Raw genomic sequence first — 12746 nt, 5'->3', positions numbered from 1 at the left:
GAGGTTGTGTGGGGGAAGCAGTTTAACTCCGAGTCACAAGTGTCAACTCTGGTGTCCAGGACGCATGGTTCCTCAACAGAGATGTTGGCTATGAATAGACCCCCCGGCATCCTAACCTTTCATACATCAAGGTCACAGGTCAATCAGACGCTCCACATAGAACCCAATATTTAAGTCTTTGGATTTTGTCCTAAGGTAATGGGAGATGAAGAAACCCTTATCCAAGAAAATCCATGGAAGTTCAGTCTGGACATAGGAGCCCCAGCCCGCTCACTGCCTCACCGTCCACCCCCACCCTCAATCCCTACCTCCACCAGTTCAAAGCAGGTGAGAAGGTGAGATTGTCAGGAATGGCCAAAAACAGGGGCTCCCAGTGACAGGATTTGGCATCTCACCGGGGAGGGCAAACCCTGCCCCCAGCATTTCTCATTTCTGGTCCCCTTTGGTCTGGACTCCTGACCCCTGAGCCTGGTGGTCAAGTGCCCCCTTTCCCCACCCAGCTCCCACCTGCGCCTTAGAGCAGAAGCTCCTCCCCACCCCCATGAAAGGGTGTGACTGTGGGACCCTGGTCACCCCTGCTCAGCCCCCATGTGGCCTAGGGGCGAGGCAAGAAGATCAGAGGCTACTCCTCCTGCCCCACCCCCTCCTCCAGCTCCAGAGGTTTCCTGTCAGGTGGCTCAGAGACTGCTCCCTGGGGACAGAAGGAGTCAATTCAAAAAGAGAACAAAGCTCTCCTTTAAGGAGCTGACTTTATTTGGAATAAAGGGGGAAAAGTTCGAGAGTAAGGGGGACTGGGATGGAGAGCAGCGAAGAGGGGCTGGTGCCCCACGAGACAGCTGGTTCAGCAGGCAGACCCGGGAGAGACCCTGGAGCCCCCAGGGTCAGGACAAACCTCCACAGCTTGGCTCAAAGCGCCCTCTGTAAAGGGGCGAGAATTTAACTGGGTAGGACCAAGGGACAATTTATTAGGTCCTGATGAAAGGACAGACCACAGCACAGGCCAGTTATAGGAGCCTAACAGTTGCTGTGACCCCACACAAGGGGAATGGCTCAACAGGGCCATCAGGGAAAGAAACAGTGCAAAGACTGTGCTGGGACCACCTTCCAGGGTGACCCTGTCCACGCCTGAAGCTGCAGCCACCACTCTTACACTCCAGGGGAAACATGTCAGCAACACAGACCAGCCAGGCCACTGAACAGACACAAACACACCAACAAACCAAAATACAACAGGCCTGGTGGGGAGGGGTGAACAGGATCCACAGCTGCCACAGGGCCCACCCAAAGTGGCCAGTTTTCTACCAAAAAAGTCAAGATGCACAAAGAAACAGCTGTGTGGGAATCAGCATAGGACAGCAACCAGGCGACACACCCGCCCGTGGGACCCAAACGTCAGATTCAGTGGTCGGCGAAGTAGCCACCACAAGTATACGCAAAGCACTGGAGGAAGCCAGCTGAAGAAGTGGAGAGAGACTAAAGAGAAGAAAGCTGTAAGACAGAAACAGATGGAGATTCTGTCATCAAGTGCAGTAACCAAAGAGGAGAAGGCACCAGAGTCAACAATGTGGATCCAGCAGAAGAACGAACGTGCAAATGTGAAGCCAGACCAGAGGGGGTTTAGGCAACATGCAGAACAGAGAGAACTTGTAAGGGAACATGAGCAGAGCTTCTAACAAACATGAAGTGCTGATGACCACCCCAACATGCAGGTAATGGGAAAATACCAAGGAAAGAAAGCTGAAACTCCCCGAAACTGATGCAACATGGTAATCCACACATTCAAGAAGCTCTACGAGCTCCAAGCAGGAAAATGTAAACATGGGTAGACACGTCACAGGCAGACATGTCACGTTAAAAATGATGACAACCAGAGACAAAGGTGAACTCTGAAAGCAGCTGCGTGGGGCTGAATACTGTCCAGCAAAGTGTATGTCCTGTGAGCCTCAGAACGTGACGTCATTTGGAAACAGGGTCACTGCGGGTGTGATCAGTTACAGTGAGGTCACTATGGAGTAGGGTGGACCACAAGTCCAGCATGAGACACAGGGAGAGCAACATGTGACAGTGGAGGCAGAGACTGGGGTGAAGCCCCATAGAGCAGGGGGCTCAGGGACTCCTGGCCAAAGTACAGTGGAGAGAAAGGCCTGGAACGATCCCCCCCAGAACCATCAGAGAGGACAGCCCTGCCAACAACGCGGGTGTAGACATCCAGCTTCCAGAACTGGGAGCATCTGCTGGTGTAAGTTACAGAGTCGGTGGAATTGTTACTGCAGCCACAGGAAACCGAACAGGAGGAAAAGAAAATGACGCCTGAAGCACAGGGAACCCCGTGACTCACTGCTGACGTTTCATAACAAATGACAGAGGAAGCAGTAGAGAGAAACTGCAGCCAAGAATTACAAACACCAAAGATAACTTCTAGAGATAAAAAACAAAAATAAGATAAGAAACATTCATTGCTAGCAGACCGGCCATACAAGAAACACTAAATTCTTCAGGCTGAAGGCAAATGATTCTAGAAGGCAGGGGGAGAACAAAGTAATTGAGTAACTAACTATAAAAGGCAATATAATCGTACTTTTTTCTTCTCTTCTGAAATCCTTTCAATTTAAAGACCAAACTACTTAGCACAGCATTGTGGACACACTTAAAGCCAAAGAACTAAACACCTACTGGTTAAAATAAAAATGTTATGTTATGTTTTAGCACTACAACAAAAAAGAAAAAGCCAGTTGAAAACAGTATGTATATAATTGTATTATGTATCCCTATAAAAATGTATTATCCTTAAAAAACTGTGCTACTTATCCTTATAAAATATAGAAACATATTTGACAACAATAAAACAAAGAAGGTAGGTGAGAGCAAAGTTGTTTGCAGTAAAGAAATGACACCAAAGTTAATTCAAATCCATAGGAACAAAAAAGGCAAAGTGGACTTGGTGATAAAAAGATTAACATTCTATAAAGAAATGGCAACCCATGCCAGTACTCTTGCCTGGGAAATGCCATGGACAGAGGAGCCTGGCAGACTACGGTCCACGGGGTCACAAAGAGTCGGATACAACTAGCAACTGAGCAGCAGCGGCAGCGGCGCACATGGTCTAAAGGGGTCACTGTAGACTCAAAGGCATAAGACACTGAACGTAAGATGCAGTATCACAGAAATAGCAATAAGAAAGAGGGAGTGGCTGTAATGCTACCAGACAAATAGAGATAAAACAAAAAATGTTCACAGACAAAGAGGGGGCATTGTGTAAGGACAAGAGAGTCAATCTATCAAGTGAATACAACAGGTATAAACATTTACACACCTAACGGCAGAGATACAAAATATGTAAAGCAGAGCTGAAAGAACTGAAGAGAGAAACAGAGACTTCTACAATAACCAGAAACATCAATAACTCATTCTCAACACTGCACAGAACTACGCAGCAGAAATAAAGGAAATAAACACTCAAAAAGCACAAGCCCACTGGACCTGCCAGATGCCTCTGCAACACTCCATTCAACCGCAGTATAATACACAGTTCTTCTAACACATTACTGACCAGGGGATCTTTGTAGAAACCAACACCTGTGTCAGTAATTTGTTTTTTTTTTTATTTTTATTTTTTTTATTGTCACCCTGCTTATTTTATTTTTAAACTTTACAATATTGTATTAGTTTTGCCAAATATCGAAATGAATCCGTCACAAGTATACCTGTGTTCCCCATCCTGAACCCTCCTCCCTCCCTCCCCATACCCTCCCTCTGGGTCGTCCCAGTGCACCAGCCCCAAGCATCCAGTATCCAATAATTTGTTATATAAGTGAATATTGATATATCTCAGATCAATACCATTTGGGTAACAAAAGACATATTAATACATCTCTGGTCAATAAGTTGTTAAGAGAATAGGAAATATTCTCCAGGACAGACCATATTCTAGGCCACTAAACAAGCCTCAATAAATTTAAAGGGATTCAAATCATACAAAGCATGTTCTCTGAGTATAAGGGAATGAAATTAGACTTCAGTAACAAATCTGAGAAATCCCCAAGTGTTTAGGTTAATGGATCAAACAGTAAATTGTAAGGTAAATTAGAAAATACTTTGACATGAATGACAAAGAAGAAACAGCACGGCCAAAACTTAGGGTATGCAGCCAAAGTGGAGAATTCCTAGAAAGACAGAAACTACCAAAACTAACTCAAGAAGAAACAGGAAACTGCACAGATTTATAACAAGAGATTGAATTACGCCCAAGTGCAGATGGCTTCTCTGGTGAACTTCACCAAACATTTAAAGAAGAATCACAGTTGACCCTCAAACAACTCAACATTCAGGGGTGCCAAACTACCACATACTGGAAAATCCAAGGCAACTTTACAGTGGGCCGTCCACATCTGTGGTTCCACATCTGCAGATTCAGTTAACCACGGACCGTGTAGTAAGTACTGTTATTGTTCAGTCACTAAGTCAAGTCCAACTCTGTGACCCCATAGACAGTAGCCTGTAGACTGCAGCCTGTAGAAGGAAATGGCAGCCCACTCCAGTATTCTTGCTTGGAAAATCCCAAGGACAGAGGAGTCTGGTGGGCTACAGTCTTGTATTTGTTGTTTAGTCACTAAGTTGTGTCCAACTCTTTTGCAACCCCATGGACTGTAGCCCACCAGGCTCTTCTGTCCATGGGGTTTCCCAGGCAAGAATACTGAAGTGGGTTGCCCATTTCCTTCTCCAAGGGATCTTCCTCACTCAGGAATCAAACCCACATCTCCTGCAATCCTGGCGGATTCTTTATCCCTGAGCCACCTAGTAAGTCAAGTACTGTAGTGTGTATCTACTGAAAAAAAAATCCACCAGTGCGGCTCAAACCCATGTTGTTCAAAGGTCAATTTAACATCAAATCTACACAAAGTCTTCCCAAAAAGTAGAAGAGGAAGAAACACTACCCCACTTATCATACAAGGCCATTACACCTCTGAGACAAAAACTAGGAAGAGACATCACAAGAAAGTTACAGACCAATAGCTCTTATAAACATAGACATAAGAATTCTCAAAATACTAGCAAATCAAATCCAGCAAGATATGAAAAAAGATTATACATGGTAATTATCCTGGGTATGCAAGATGGATTGCAAAACAAATAAACTAGGAAGAGAAGGGAAATTTCTTAGTCTGATAAAGGTACCTCTGAAAACCCACAGGTAACACCATATTCAATGGTGAAAGGCTGAAACCTCTCCCCTGAGATCAGGAACAAGACAAGGAGGTTTGCTCCTCTCACTTCTATTCAGCATCAAGTGTTAGAGATTCCAGCAAGGACAATTAGGCAAGAAAGTGAAATACAATGCATCTATATTGAAAAGGCGGAAGCTAAGCCACCCGTGTTTACAGGTAACATGACCTGCATGAAAATACTAAGGAATCCACTTAAAACTATTAGACTCATCAGTGAATTCAGCATGGCTGCAAGACATTAAGAAAATACAAAAATTAATTGTGTTTCTATTCACCAAGAGAATTTCTTTTTTGGTTTCTTTACTCATTAAGTTGTGTCCAACTCTTTGTAAACCAATGGAGTGTAGCCCACCAGGCTCCTCTGTCCATGGGCTTTTCCATGCAAAAATACTGGAGTGAATTGCCATTTCCTTTTCCATGGGATCTTTCCAACCCAGGAATGGAATCCACGTCCCCTGCATGACAGGTGGATTTTTCACCACTGAGCCACCAGGAAAGCAACAAGAGAATACACAATATAAAAATGAAACTGACAATTCAATTTATACTAGCATCAAAAAGGATAAGACACTTTAGAATAAATTCAATGAAGGAAGTACAAAACTTATATTCTGAAAAACTACAAAAGAAAAAATTAAAAGAAAGTAATGAAGACCTGAATAAATATAAAGACACCCCATGTTCAAGAACTGGAATACCATTAATATGGCTATATGCCCCAAACTGACCTACAGATTCAATTCACCTCTATCAGAATCTCAGCCAGCTTCTTTGTGGAAAATGACAGGCTGATCTTAGAATTCACAAGGAACTCAAAGGGGTCCAGAACAGTCAAAACTATCTTGAAAAAGAAGAACAAAGTTGAAGAACTCACAACTCCCAATTTTAAAACTTACTACAAAGCAACAGTAATCAAAACAGTGTGGTCCTGGCACAAAGACAGACATCAGAATGGACAGAACTGAGAGTTCAGAAATAAACATTTGGGTTTATGGACAGTTCATTTTTTATAAGGGTGGCAAGACAATTTGACGGGCACTGGACCACTGGGCAGTCCAGATGCAAAAGGATGGGAGACCCTTATCTAAATCCACATATAGAAATGAACACAAAATACCTAAATGTAAGAACTAAACCTATAAAACTCTTAGGAAAAAACAGGCAAATCAGTGACCTTGGATTAGACTATGTCTGCTTCAATGTGACATCAAAGCACAAGGAACACAAGAAAAAATAAACTTCATCAATATTTAAATCTTTAGAGCTTCGAAGAATACCATCAACAAAAGACAACAAACAGAATGGTAAAAAAAGATAACTGTATATCGTGTATCTGATAAGAAACTTGTATCTAGATAAAGAACTCTTATAACACAAAAATGAAAAGAAAGAGAACCCAATTTTAAAATGGGCTAAGGGTCTGAAAAGACATTTCTCCATGGAAATAAAAGAAATGGCCAACAGGCCCATTAAAAGATGCTCAACATCATAAGCCACCAAGAAACTCAAATCAAAACCACAATGAGAGGGATGTCCCTGGTGGTGTGGTGGTGAAGACTGCGCTCCCAATGCAAGGGGCCCCGGTTTGATTCCTGGGTGGGGAACTAAGATCTCGCGCGCTGCACAGAGAGCCAATATAAATAAATGAAGAGACATTATGTGAAACAGACACACAATTAGACACCACGTGACATGACGAGGAGGGCTACCAACAGAGACATATAATGACAAATGCTGGCAGGGACAAGGAAAGATCGGACCCCGCACACACTGAAGTCTGTAATAGGATGTGAAACGGTGCAGTCACTTCACAAAAAGGTCTGGCAGTTCCTCCAAAGGTTAAACAGAGCTGCCATGTGACTCGTAGGATAAATGGATAAAGTGTGGTCTATCCATACAATGAAATATTACTTGTAATAAAAAGGTATGAAGTACAGATAAATACTGCAATGTCTGCATGTGCTCAGTCGTGTCTGACTCTTTGCAGCCCCATGGACGGTAGCCCACCACGCTCCTCTGTCCATGGGATTTCCAAGACAAGAACACTGGAGTGGGTTGGCGTTTCCTTCTCCAAGGGATCTTTTCAATCAACCCAGGGATTGAACCTGTGTCTCCTGCATTGGCAGGCGGAATCTTTAAAACTGAGCCACCTCGGAAGCCCACTGCAACATGAATAAATCTTAAAAACACACTAAGTGAAAGAAATCAGTCACAAAAGGCCAAATTGTGCATTATTCCACCTGTATAAAGCACCAAGAGTTGACAAATGTCCACAGACAGAAAGTAACCCAGTGGTTGCCTTGGGGTGGCAGGGCTGGGGGAACGGGGAGTGACTGCTCATGGGCTTGGGGTGTCTTTGGGGACAAGATGTTCCGAAGCCGGTGATGGCTGCACAACTGTGGACATGCTTGAACTACTGAAATATACACCTCAGGGCATATCACATCTCAACACGGCTGGCACTGGCTCAAAAGGCAAAGGTGCCAGTCTCTGGGAACACACTTTCCTACACAACACCCACATGGGGTTCTTTCACTGGTGAATTCGTGTTCATGTTTAACAAGGCAACCACTAGCTGGGAAAGCCCCCGACATATTCAGCAAGGTGGTCTGTGAACCAGAAAAGGTTTTTTAAGACCACTGTTCTGGGAGCCGTTTCACATTTCTTCAAAAAGTTAAACACAGGGTCACCACACAACCCGGTAAATCCTTTCCCAGGTGTATATATGCCTAGAGGAACAAGAAAGCTATGTCCACAGAGCCTTGTTATCTTATGTTCACAGTAACCTTAAAGCAGAAACAATCCTAAATGCCCATCAAATGATGACTGGATAACCAAAACGTGGCCCAGCCTCACGATGGAATACTATTCAGCCAGAAAGAGGAATGGAGCCTGGACTGTCTACAGTATGGATGAACTCCGGAAACATTATTCAGCTTAAGAAAAAGACCACATATTGCAACATTTGAAATACACAAAACAGGCAAATCCAAAGAGACAGAAAGTCATTCCCGTGCTTGCTAGGAGCTTTGGGGACAGGGGGGTGGGTTAGGAGATGACTGCTGATGGGTGTGGGGTTTCTCTGAAATCAGGATGCAAACAAACCATAAACCACTGAACTGTATACACTGTACCAGTGACTTTCATGGGTTACAAATTACACTTCCATTTAAAAAGCAAATTCCTTGATATCACAAACATAAATCAGATGTGTAAACTTACCAAAATTCTTTTACGGTCCTTTTCTGATAAAAATTTTACTGGTGGGTATTTCTGAGTGAAGCTGTAGAGCATAAAGAGATTATAAAAGAAAAAGTCAAACATCTATTTGAGTCTTTTCTTCACCTGGCCCCAAAACAAACGCGGACGTGAGAACTGCTACTGTTTGCTCCCCTCTCCTTTCCAAATGAGTGCTGTAGGAACTAAGCTCTCACTGACTAATTTGAGTTCAAGATGAACCTGCTCCCTGTCTAGGATCAAATAGGTGTAACAAGAGATGTTATCCCTGGGCGGGGAAAATTGAAGGATGAACCAGCCACTGGCAGCCAGAGCTAAACACAAACTGGAGATCATGGCATTGAGATGCTGGGCCCAGGACAGGGAGGGAGATGCTGGCTGTGGGGGGTCACAGACGCAGCCCGGCCGACTGTGCCTCTGAGAGGAAGAGAGGAAGGTGCTGACCACAACTCTGTCTGCCTATCCCCTGACTGGGCAGCTTCACGATTCCAGCCTCCCCTGCCCAGAGGCCCCGGGACAAAGTGACTGGGAATCAGTCCTTCCTACCCCCTGGGGTCCATATGATCCGGTCTTGAGTCTCGTCTTATCTTTGAATGCCTCCCACCCCCGTGAAGGCACCACTGATCCCCCAACCCATACGGATGTCCCAGGACCTGTACAGCACAAAGAGCACAGAAAGTATCAAATGAGAGTCAATACATGCAGATTGGAAATATCCCCTTAAAGTGACTCGGTCAGAAACAAAAGCACTTTAAAGAAACGTGGACAGACCAGCTCTGGAGTCATTATTTTAATTGGAAAGACGCTGGGCGGGGGCCCAGTCTCCATCCCCTCTACCTCCCCAGCACACCCAAGATATGGAACACATCTTCCCTGTGCTGGTGGAATTGGACACAGCAGGACAGGTCCTCGGACAGACCCTGGGGCTGGGAGTTGGGCATGGCAGGGGGCGGGAGGCTTCTGACAGGGCACATGATTCTCCCATAAGCACTTCCAGACTCTCAAGACGTCAGTTCCCTTTGCAAACACCAAACACAGGCAGGCCAGTGGGAGATGCCCAGGGGGTGGATGAGAATTCCACACTGTTAGTTCTGTGACCCCCACTCCCCCTCCTGGAGAAAGACCCCCCAGGTGCTCCAGGCACACGGGGGCTTCCTGCTCCGTGGAGCCAAGGGCAATCCACTGGCCACCTGAGCTCTGGCTGCCATGTAAGTGCTTGATGCAGTGGAGGTGGGGAGGACAGCAAAGCCAAGCCCAGCACTGGCCAGGGCACCCTCACACCTGTCCGGCCCCCTTCTCCGAGGACCCCACACCCCTTGCTCAAGTCCCAGTCTGAGCTCCCAGCAGCTTCAGGCACAGCTGACCCGACTCCGCCCACTTCCCAGGCCTGCCTGTAGGCGCCTTCTCCAGATCCTCCTGGCGCCTCCCTTCCCTCACCCATTGAGGTTCATCCCCTGCAGGGTTTATAGACAGTGTCACCGGGAGCAGACCAGGGCTGCACTTGGGGCAGAAGGGGCAGGAGGAACAGAGGGTAAGGCAGGGGTGGGGGTCGGCCCAAACGTGGACACTGAAATTGACGTTCATCCAAGTGAAGAGCTTAGAACAGTACCTGAGTAAAAACTTAACATGAAATTAGATATGCTATCTATACATGCGGCTTCCTTGGTGGCTCAGTGGTAAACAAATTTCAAATCCTGCCAATGCAGGAGACACAGAAGATGTGGGTTCAATCCCTGGGCTTGGAAGATCCCCTAGAGGAGGAAACAGCAACCCACTCCAGTATTCTTGCCCGGAGAATCCCATGGACAGATAAGCCTGGTGGGCTACAGTCCATGGGGGTTACAAAGAGTTGGACACGACTGAGCAACAATAATTTAACCCAGGCAGAAACAGCAAACATTTTTTTGCAGGAAATATACTTGAAAACTGCTTCAAAGAGTGTGTGCTACGCCTCTGGTTTACAAAACACGACACTAGCTGGGTTTCGTGCCTTGCTTCTCTTCCATGTGTAGCGACTGAGTTTCAGACTCCACGTGTGTGATTGTGTTACTCAACTTTGAAAAAATGATCTCACAGCCCTCATTTCTTGCTTTCAGGACCCAGGGCACAGAGCTCCAGGAGCTAAGCAATGGCCCGCCCAGGCCACAGTGACAGAGCTGGGTGACCAAGATGGCTAGGCCCGGGGCCCCATGCTGGCAGGGCAGGGCAAGGGCAAGGTTTGGGCTTCTTCTAAGCCTGGAGACCCTTTAAAACTCTGCTCAGGTGTTGGCTCAGCCACGTATCTGTGTATTCAAGCACCTTCTCCTGAGTACCTATTCTAGGCCACGCTCTGTCCTAGGGACACAGTGGCCACAGGGCAGACGTGGGAGCCCGCCCACCAGAGCCTACGTTTCTGAGTGAGAAGCAGCGAGAAGACAGGAGTTGTGAATTCAGTAAAAATGGACCTTCCCTCACCCCCAAATCAATCCTGCAGTCATTACTTACCCCATTTCAGACTCGAACCTTCCTGTTTATTAGCACAGCCTCAGTACTTAGAATTTTTTTTTTTAAATCAAAGGTTTTATTTTTTTGCCTGTGCTGCACAGCATGTAGGATCTCAGTTCTTCAACCAGGGATCAAACCCATGCCTCCTGCAGCAGAAGCTCTGAGTCTTAACCACTGGACCACCAGGCAAGTCCCTAGAATTTTAATTAGCATTGAAAGTGAAAGTGTTAGTTGCTCAGCCTTTGTATGACTCTTTACAACCCCACAGACTGTAGCCCACCAGGCGCCTCTGTCCATGCGATTTCTCAGGCAAGAATACTGGAGTGGGTTGCCATTTCCTTTTCCAGGGTATCTTACAGACCAGGGATTGAACCCAGGTCTTCTGCACTATAGATGGATTCTTTATCGTTTGAGCTACCAGAGAAGCCCTAATTAGCTTTATTACCTGCTATCTATCCAAAGAATATTAAAAGATGAGGAGATGGAATCAAGCACATAATCAAGTTATTAGGGCGTGTGATCAAGAAGACAGAAAGACTGCAGTGTCACAACACTGTGGATCAACTATACTTCAGTAAAATTTAAAAAAGAAATAAAACTTGCCTGCATATGAGAATGACTCGGGGAAATTTGCAAACCCCTAAAGCCCAGTCTGCATGCTCAGTTACACCATAATTTCAGGGAGTAGGGCCCAGGGGGTCAGTACTCTTTTCTTGAAAGAAAAAAAGGTCCATAGAGTCCACAACCCAGGCTTCTGAGATAGCACTGATCCCTGAGTCTCCCTGTGTAAACTGGCCCTGACCTCTCAAGTGTATCCTTTCTTCTTGTGGGCCCAGTGCCTCTACGTAATGAGTTCATGTTCCCCTCAGGGACGTTCTTATGCTGCCAGGGTCAGGATGGCTGTGTGAACATTCCTAACACAAAGTCAGGAAACGTGAAACTAGACAGAGCTCCATCAGTTTCCAACACAAGGTCTCATCCACATCTGACTTTCTGACTCCAACAGTAACCTGGTCAGTGAGATGCCACCTGCCTGGCTCAACTACCTGAGGGACAGAACCCTTCAGGATGAGTCACCAGGGAAGCAGCCCCAAGTTACAGGTGACTCTCCTGTTTGATAGGAACGAGTTACCAGAAAATTCTTTAGGATGACGGTCATACGTGTGGTACCGAAAGGAGTCATGCGATTCTCATATTTCAGGAGATTCTGTGTGCAAAGCCACTGTCTTAGAAAAGTTATGCAAATGATTCACTTTTTTTTTTCAAAAAAGTTAATGTGAAAATGATCACTGGTGGGCAGATTTTGTTCTCTTTCCGCCAACCTAAAACTTGTGGTGGGTTTCTTCTTAAACTATTTATTTTAAAGCTTCAATTAAAATTGCTCAAACTACAGCAGTCCTGTCAAAGGCAGAATTTCTGGATCCCACCCACTGAAATGTTATAGGCAGTATAACTTCAGCACCAAATGGTGGCAAGAAAGATTAAACCACAAGTAACAGGTACACATACCTCTTTTCCAAATCTCTGATTTTCTCCCTTAGTGGTTCAATGATCTGAAACAAAAATAACCAGAATCAGTTTTGAAGCAGAAACACAGTCCTCCAGTACTTCCACCCACTCTGATGTTCCAGGAGGATGGGACGTGACACAAAACAGATTTCCAATTACTTCTGCGATCTACCTCCAGCTTGAAATTAAGTCAGAGCCCCTAAGTCACAATTCCAGAACCAAGATGCTGAACTGCGTGCTAGAATCTCTGACTCCAGAGATGCCTGAACTCTGAGGAAATTCACCTTCTTC

The 12746-nt window shown here is 45.5% G+C and overlaps 1 protein-coding gene across 2 annotated transcripts in view; it reads right to left on the bottom strand.

Annotated features, from left to right (window-relative positions):
- UXS1 (UDP-glucuronate decarboxylase 1) overlaps window positions 1-12746 on the bottom strand; it is a 56583-nt gene that overhangs the window by 27996 nt on the left and 15841 nt on the right. For both annotated transcript variants that reach the window (XM_061432551.1, XM_061432550.1), the window contains exons 4-5: window positions 12456-12499; window positions 8448-8508 (exon numbers count right to left, since the gene is read on the bottom strand). In XM_061432551.1, coding sequence (XP_061288535.1) covers window positions 8448-8508; window positions 12456-12499 — 105 coding nt within the window. The remainder of the gene's footprint in view (window positions 1-8447; window positions 8509-12455; window positions 12500-12746) is intronic.

This window comes from Bos javanicus, chromosome 11, assembly GCF_032452875.1.
Source record: "Bos javanicus breed banteng chromosome 11, ARS-OSU_banteng_1.0, whole genome shotgun sequence".
In the NCBI taxonomy this organism is placed as follows: Eukaryota; Metazoa; Chordata; class Mammalia; order Artiodactyla; family Bovidae; genus Bos; species Bos javanicus.
This window is presented reverse-complemented; position numbering and strand designations above follow the sequence as displayed.